This window comes from Chrysochloris asiatica, unplaced genomic scaffold, assembly GCF_000296735.1.
Source record: "Chrysochloris asiatica unplaced genomic scaffold, ChrAsi1.0 scaffold00291, whole genome shotgun sequence".
Classification (NCBI taxonomy): domain Eukaryota; kingdom Metazoa; phylum Chordata; class Mammalia; order Afrosoricida; family Chrysochloridae; genus Chrysochloris; species Chrysochloris asiatica.
Window position 1 is genome coordinate 1,723,281 of NW_006408809.1, and position 8,996 is coordinate 1,732,276.

The following is an 8,996-nucleotide window of genomic DNA, read 5'->3' on the forward strand; positions in this document are numbered from 1 at the left end:
TACTTAAGGAATAGGTAAGAAATCCCTATTCAGCTCTGTAAGGCTTCCCATCTTGCATGATCGACTCACAACTGGAACAATCAATCATATCTGAAAGAATTGATGGAAATAGTCAAATAACAAGAGGCAGAAGCTATTGTTAAGGCAACTGGCCAGTCATTAACTTGCCTGGAGTCCGGAACTGACAATGCTAAAAAAGTTATTTCACAAGATAGTACACTTAAAGGCATAAACAATGACTGATTAAATTAATTTATTGCTTTCATTTTCATAAAGTCTCATTAGTCAAAGCTACAATTATAAGAAACGTAGAGAACAACTCTAGAATGTGGTTTTATTTATTTATTTTTTAATTCAGCAAAGCGTACAATTTTCTTAAAAAACAAAATCTTTCAGCAAAAGAAATCAGCACACATGCCACAAAGCAAGCCAAACATGGCTCCGTTTCCCTGCTATTAATGCATTTTGGCATGTGGCAGTCACAGAAATTCACAGACTGAGAATTTATGCACATTCAAAAATTCCAAGTGCTTATTTGGGAAGTGTCTTTATTTAGAACAAAGAATTCAGAGTTAGAAAACTGTGAATGGCTTATAGAATGCAGTTTACTAAATTTGTCTTTGTTCTGACAGACTAGAGTAATCTTACCCTTTGAGGGTTGAAAATATATCTAATCTGTATTTCTGTAGTCAGCAGGGTCACAGCTAGGTTTCATCATTGATGGCATTGGCAGCTTTTTCACCCTCTTGAGCTGTTGTGTTGTGCCCTCGTTGGCTTGGGATAGCAGGAAGCACTCGGTTTGTGCGCAGAGGTTCTCCAGATAAGACTGTAAAGAAAGAGTAGAATGACAGTCTCTCAAAATTCACTTTGCTCATAGTAGTAAGTGGAATGATGGTAGGAGAACTGTGTTCTTTCTTAAGGATGGAGGTAATTCTAAGATTCTGTGTTGGTGAGAGTGGACTTCAGGAGAAAGCTTATTATGTATCTCTAGTTAGGAATGTCAAACATGCAAAAACACAGGACTAGGTCAAGGTGGATCAAAACAAAATTGAACTGTTAGTGCCTGGCAGTTCTTCCTTGGGTGGGGTAGCTGTTGAAGGCCAAGTCAGCAGGAGGCTAAGCAAGCCAAAAAAACGCCCCTAGAAGTAAATAGAGGTAAAACTGTTAATGGATGGTACAATGGAGGGGATTGCAATCATTGTAATGAAACAAGTATATGATTTGTTGAATGTAACACTGATGATCTGCTCTGTAAACCTTTACTCAATTTACAATAAAAAAGCTAAAATAGGTACCATTTACATACCATGAAGATCACCCACTTTAAATGAACCAAAATAAAAAAAAGTACCAAGGCATTTGTACTGTGTTTTTAGCAGACTGCAAAGCTCAAAAGGCTCTCTGGTTTCTTTTAGGAGAAGTGCTACGTGCCCTTTAATTTATTTTTGCTAGAGCTAAAGTTGAGACCGATTGTGGTGTTGTGGGATAGGCACTTTACTGTTAACCACAAGGTTGGCAGTTCAAATTCACTAGCTGCTTATCAGAAACCCTATACAGGGTCACTGTGAGTCAGAACTGAATCCATCGCACTTAATAACAACAACAAAGGTGATCAAAAATTTGTATCTTCCCTTTCTTTTCTGAAACTTAGTTGTGAAAAAGCTTGTGGGTTTTGCTAAAGAAAACACCTTCATTTTAGCTTCTCTAAGCAGCTCCAGGATTCAAGACTAAGTGACTCTTTCCTTAACTAGACGTCTTTGTGATTAGGTTTCTGTTTAAAGACATGTTCAGGCTTGGATATTTTTCCACAGTATAACGCACCCCATCAAAACCGCCCACATTTACCCAAATCAGAAAGGGTAGAGGAAATGATCCATTGAAGAAAAGGTCTTGGTTTCGGCTACTAACTCTGTTTGATTTTGGTGTATTGTTTCACTTCTTAGTTTCTGCAAAAAGATGGAATTGGACTCCATGGCTCATTGTGTTTTAACCAAGAGTTTAAAAACTCTTGGTTGGTCCCCTTCCAATAGGGGGATAGGGACAGATAATATGTCAAGTCCTTTAGTTAAGGCTATTTAATTTAATCCTTATACCAAAGTCAGAAAACTCATGTAGTGACATCAAGATACTTGTACTTCCTGGTGGGGCACTGTAGGTGGTCCAAACCACCAGTCACTCCTTAGAAACCTTATACAGGATTGCTATGAGTTCTCAGGAACTGATTTGATGGCACTTAACAACAACAAAGAACAAGACACTTGTCTGAAATAGTTAAGACAACTCCTAAATCATCTAACCTACAATTAAGAGATGATTAAAAAAAAAAAAAAAGGACATACACACGTGTCCCTGTGTGTGCTCGTGTGTGTCTCTCTGTGTGTGCATCTATGTGTATAGACTGTATAAAAGGAGTAGTGTGGGCATAGGTAATTGGCTTGAAGAAAAAGAAGGTGGGAAATTAAAATTCCAGTAATTATCACTTGTCTCATGAAGCAGCTGACTCAATATCCAGTTGTTTTGCTCCTGGCTCTGCTAGTTAACCAAATCAGTTGTGGTAGAGTTGATTCAGACTCACGACGACCCCACATGTGTCAACTTAGAGCTGTGCTCCACAGGGTTTTCAGTGGCTGATTTTTCAGAAGTAGGTCGCCAGGCTTTCATTCTAAGGCACCTCAGAGTGGACTGCAACCTTTCAGTTAGCAGTGAAATACCTTAAGTGTTTTCATCACCCAGGGACTCTTATGTTGCTTAATACATAGTGATGGACAAGTGGCGCTCTGGTGGTTTAGTGGGTTACAAGTTGGGCTGCTAACCGCAAGATCAACCGTTCTAGCCCACCAGCCAGCCTGCTGGAGAAAGATGAGGTTTTCTGCTCCCATAAAGATTTGTTGTTGTTGTTATGTGCCACGGAATCGATTCCGACTCATAGCGACCCTCTACAGGGTTTCCGAGGCTGTAAATCTTTACGGGAGCAGAACGCCTCATCTTTCTCCCGTGGAACAGCTGGTAGTTTCGAACTGCTGGCCCTGAGGTTCACAGCCCGATTCGTAACCACTACACTACCATAAAGATTTATAGCCTTGGAAAAACTATATAGGAACACTATGAGTAGGAACTGACTCAACGACACACAACCACTACTACCACCAATGATGGACAAATCATGTAACCTCTCTGAACTCAGTTTTCTCATCTATACAATGGGAATGATAATAGAACTAGTCTCATGGATATGGTGGTGGTGGACACATGCCATGGAGTTGGTTCTGACTCATAGTGACCCTGTACAGGGTTTCCAAGGCTATGAATTTTTACAGGAGCAGAAAGCATCATCTTTCTCCTACAAAACAACTGGTAGTTTCAAACTGCTGACCTTGAGGTTAGCAGCCCAATTTGTAACCACTATGCTACCAGAGTTCCTTAGTCTCATAGATATATTTGGGTATATAAGCTCAGAATCTCTGGAACTGGGACCCAAGAATTTACTTTTTCACAAGCATGTCAAGGAATATAGGTATGCACTGTTTAACATTGACTCTGGTTCAATAAATGGGACATTTTGTGGTTTGGGCATTATGTGAAAACCTGTCTCCTTGGGCACAGGGCTCCTGGGCATACTAGTCTGGGGGCTGCTGGGCAGTGCATAGTCCAGGCAACTCCTTCTAGGGATACCAGAAGTGAACACTTAGCTGGGTGCCACCCAGCTAGCACTGCCTTCTCTGCTAAGCCATCTGCAGGGAAGGTCAGTTTGCCTGTGAGAACATGGGGATGGTGTGGGCCAAGGGGGGCAAGAGTTAGGAAAGCACCGTGCAAAATTTGGGAACAAGACCTGCTTAATAAATTTGGGCCTGCGCCTCCACTGTTGAAGCTAAGCGGCTTCTGGGTCACATGCAGCACTCAAGCAGAAGTGGAACTCTGACCTCAAGAGAAGGAACTCTGACCAGAGACACATTGTGGTTCGACATTGCTGGACAGACACCACGTGGTGTACACCTGTACTTAGTTAGACTCACTTAAGTTTGAAGATCACTGGTTGTCTAGAATATATTAATATTTTATATTGTGATAGTTTGAATAAAAAGTTATAAATCCATAACACCAAAATGAAAGCTGCTAAAAGACATCTACTTGATTATTCCTTTTTGTGTAGGAATGTATGAAACATCAATGCCAAGAACTCAGTCTGAAGAAGTTTGAAAGCACTTTCTTGAAGACATGAAGTAATGTATAGCAAAGTAAACTTCTGTCTTTGTTTTCATAGTGTTTTGTGTTTTCAAGCACAAAAATTCCTCAAAGGAATGAATCTTCATTTTATTTTTGAAGCATCACCAAGTTGGAAGAAGCTCTAAGATTTTTCCTATCTTTCCTATATTTTACAAGTTTTAGCTTTTGATATTCCTTTGAAATATTAAAGCAAACTGAAAAACCCTTCAGTCGTGTCTACGTATGTTAATGTTTACAAAGGAAGTGGAGGAAGATTCTTATACTTACATTTCTGGTCTGGTAGGGGAGCTAGGTTGTTCCGTGTGAAATGATGATCTCTGAATTTGGGTCTGTTTGGGGAGAGATGCTGAAAATTTTGTCCTGAGGATAAACATATTTGTATCAATCATTTGAGAATCAGTCAAGTACAAATTGTAATATCTAACAGATGAAAAAAATCATAAAGGGCCACTGAGTCATTTCCAACTCACAGTGATTCTGTATAGAGTTTCTAAGGAGCAGCTGGTGAGCTTGAACTGCCGACCTTGCAGTTCAAAGTGCCCTTATAGTCCAGTACATTAACCTACAGCACTATACCAGGACTTCATAAAATTTAGTAGTTGTTGTTGTTAGGTGCCATTAAGTCGGTACTGACCCATAGCAACCTTATGTACAGCAGAATGAAACACTGCCCGGTCCTGGGCCAACCTCACTACTGTTGCCATGCTTGAGTCCATCCATGCTGCCACTTGGCCAATCCATCTCATTGGGGGGTCTTCCTCTTTTTCTCTGACCCTCCACCTTACCAAACATGATATCCTTCTCCAGTGACTGGTCCCTCCTGACAATATGTACGAAGTATGAGAGATGACATTTGGCCATCCTGGTCTCCAAGGAGCACTCTGGCTGCACTTCTTCCAAAATGGATCTATTGGTTCTTTTGGCAGCCCATGGCACTTTCAATATTCTTCTCCAACACCACAACTCAAAAGCATCAATTTTTCTACGGTCTTCCTTATTTACTGTCCAGCTTTACCATGTATAGTAGAGATCACTAAATTTAAGATGCAGATATCACCTGAATAATAAAAGCCTCACATCACTGGGTGTCTATCATAGTTTAATCATTGTTTAAGTTAAAGGTAAAGGAAGCAGAAATCATTTCTTGAACAAATTAAGTTTTCCTAAGATTGTATGAACAAACACAGGTAGGCACTCTCACTCTATGAAAGTAAAAGTATAAAAAATGAAAAGTAGTATCGATAAGGCATAACATATTATCTTTGTCAATTTTTTGTTGCGAGACTAGATGATAAATAAGGTGTGTTCATCTAAGAGTCTTGTTTCTCAATTCTGGCTGAGGAGCTTAAAGATAGAGATGCCCTGGCTATATAGTTCACATCAATTCAATCAAGATCTTTCAGGCATGGAGTCCTGACATGAGATTTGTATCAACTATTCTAATACTGAGTAGAATTGAGAATCACTGACCTAGAAATTGAGAAACTGTTATTTTCTTACTTTGATGATAAGTCTAGGTGTGCGGGAGCTTTGTAAACCAGCTCCAAGGAGCAAAGGGTTAAATGTTCAGGAATTCAATGAGTTGGTTGGCATCACAGCGACACTTTGAAATCAGGTATGTTGGGGGAATAAATAACCACTGCCATCAAGTTCATTCGGACTCAGAGGGAAACTATATAGCATTTCAGATGCTGCACAGTTTTACGGGAGCAGAACTCCTCTTTTCTTCTGGGGAGCAGGTGGTGATTTCAAACAACTGACCTTGTAGTTAGCAGGGATAATGTGCTGGATTGCAAGGTTGGTTTGAACCACAAGGTCGGTGGTTCAAGGTCACAAGCTGCTCCTTGGAAACTCTATACAGGGTCACTGTAAGTCTGACCTGCCTCTAGGGCACTTAACAACAACAACAAAAACTATGGAAATGAGCAAACACTGATTTTGTTTTCCTCTCCCAGAAAGCCAGTTGCTAACCAGCACACTACTGATTATAAGAGTCAACTGTCCCAAATATCTGAACATAGAAGACAATACAAAGAAGTTATTTAAGTCCTTTTTAAAAGTTGAATGGGATAATGATCAGCAACTTGGACTCTAAAGCAAACCTGTTTCCTTATGTGTAAAATGGTGAAAATTATACTATCTTCCTTTTTCAGCTGTCATGAGGATTAAATAGAAGAACAAATGAAAGGCTTTAGCTTAATACCTGGTATTAAGGTAGGTGGTTCAAACCCACCAGTCACTCCTTGGACAACCTATACAGGGTTGCCATGAGTCGGAACCGACTCAACAGTGCTTAACAGCAACAACAAAAGGTATACACTCAATTACATTATATGCCAGTCATATAATAAGCAATGACTACAGTTTAATTATGTGGAGTATTGAATATGGTTTCCTAGATGGAGGAAGGGGGTATTAGTATTAGGTTTCCCCCCCGCTTCTCAGTAATATAGTTGTTGTTGTTGTTAAGTACCGTTGAGTTGGTTCCAACCCGTAGCGACCTTGCACAGGGTTTCTGAGGCTGTAAATCTGTACAGGAGCAGAAAGCCTCACCTTTCTCCCGCGGAGCAGCTGGTAGTTTTGAACTGCTGACCTTGTGGTTCGCAGCCCGATTCGTAACCACTACACTAAAAAAAAATTAACTCATCAGTCACAAAAGAGGAAAAATAAATAGCCAATAAATGTGTGGAAAAAATGATGTCTGAGGCAAGTATGAGTAGTTTTTTTTTAATTTGTAAACAATTTATTCTGTCTGTCTGCCTTGAGGATTTTTCTCTTTAGCATTGTGATTTAAAAAAATCTTAGGGCATATTTATATGCCAGAAATTCAAGGTGTGAATTTCTTCTCATTTATAAGATATTTAAGGTGTTTGTACTGCTCTTCTACTTTAGCTAGTGTTTGCCTGTTCTTACAAAGATTTAGTCTTGGAAACCCTACATAGGCTTGCTATGAGTTAGAATGGCTTAGCTGGCAGTGGGTTAAGGGACATGTTAAAATCCCTCTTTTTCTCATCATTCTTCCTTTTATTTGCATCTTATTCACTTTCATTTCAATTTGCTCTTTCTTTATGATGTTCTGCTCATATTTTATTACCGTTGAAATAACTTGTGTTTTTGAAAGAATAACGTTCTTAACATTCCATTCCTTAATCATTTCTAGAGTCTGTTCTTTCTCTGAAACTTCAGCATGAATGTTTCTATTGCTCACTTTAATATTCCCCCTCTTTAAAAAAAATCATTCAGTTATTGAAAAAAAGTCTACTATAATGTGAATGTAGAAACATGGAAAATATTATCACAGGAAGTAAATAAAATAACAGAATGAGTGCAGGGCTACATAAAAATGCCTATGATGGAAAGCAGCTTAACAATTTTACACAAAAGGAATGAGAATCAAAATAGTTCACTGCAAAAGAAGGCAGTATGAAAGGAATTATGGGACAATGAAATGGTCTAAGGCACACAGTAAACAAATGGCTGTTGTTATTGTTAAGTGTTGTCAAGTCAATTCTGACTTATGTTTAAGTGCCTTGGAGTCAGTTCTGACTTGTAGCAACCCTGTATAGGGTTTCCAAGCAGTGGCTGGTGGGTTTAAACCATCCATATTTCAGTTAGCAATCCAGTGCTCATCCTATAGGGCCACACCCAGACTCCAAAATGTCTGTTGCTGTTAAGTGTTCTCTAGTTAGTTCTGGCTCATAATGATCCTGAAGAGTTTTCAATGAGTGGCTGGTGGGTTTGAACCATCAACTTGTGGTTAGCAGCCCAGTGCTTATCCTACAGTGCCACCACATGACTCTAACCAAAATGGCTGTGTTGATGTTGTTAAGTGCCATCAAATCAGTTCCGACTCAAAGAGACCCTATATAGGGTTTCTGAGGAGCAGCTGGTGAGCTTGAACTGCTGACCTTGCAGTCCAGCGTTATTAGCCCAGAGCACTACTCCAGGGCTACAAAATGTCTAGGGTGGTGGTGGTGGTTGTGTGCTGCAAAGTCAATTCTGACTCATAGTGACCCTGTATAGGGTTTCCAAGGTTGTAAATCTTTATGGGAGCAGAAAGCCTCATTGTTCTCCCATGGAACAGCTGGTAGTTTTGAACTGCTGACCTTGAGATTAGCAGCCCAACTTGTAACCATTATGCTACCAGAACACCTACAAAATGGCTATAGTCTTTCCTTGTTCAGAATCACCAAACATTTGAAGTTCAGTCTCATGGAAAGATGAAGTTCCGATGTATATTATGATATAGATGGAAGCTGAGAGCATTGAACTAGTTGAAACAAGTCAGATACAGCAGCAAGGGGTAGGGAACAAATAAGAGGGGGCTTCAACAAGTTCATGGGAACATTCCACTATCTTTTCATTCTATTTTTCCATGAATTGTTTGAAGTCCCCTTGTATAGTATGATCTCACTTAAGTGAAATATTACAAATATGTGAATCTATAGATCTAGACATAGATCAGTGTTACTAGGAGTTGGGGACAAGGGGTTGTTGTTAATGGATACTGATTTTCTGTTTTAGGTGATGAGAACATGTTGGAGATAGTGGTAATTGTGTACATAACTACTGAGTTGTAGACGTAACATGACTAGAATGGCAAGTTTTGTCATATATATATGTTTTCATCACCTAGCAACTACTACGTTACTTAGTAGGTTGTTGTTGTTATTAAGTGCCATGGAGTCAGTTCAGACTCATAGTTACCCTGTATTGGGTTTCTGAGGCTATAAATCTTTACGGAGCAGAAAGCCTCATCTTTTTTCCATGGA

The 8,996-nt window shown here is 39.5% G+C and overlaps 1 protein-coding gene across 1 annotated transcript in view; it reads right to left on the bottom strand.

The window, feature by feature from the left end:
• Window positions 1-533: 533 nt before the first annotated feature.
• ANKRD55 (ankyrin repeat domain 55) overlaps window positions 534-8,996 on the bottom strand; it is a 210,984-nt gene continuing 202,521 nt past the window's right edge. The window contains exons 11-12 of the mRNA XM_006874653.1: window positions 4,492-4,584; window positions 534-826 (exon numbers count right to left, since the gene is read on the bottom strand). Of these exons, the coding sequence (XP_006874715.1) occupies window positions 705-826; window positions 4,492-4,584 (215 nt within the window). The 3' untranslated portion in view covers window positions 534-704. The remainder of the gene's footprint in view (window positions 827-4,491; window positions 4,585-8,996) is intronic.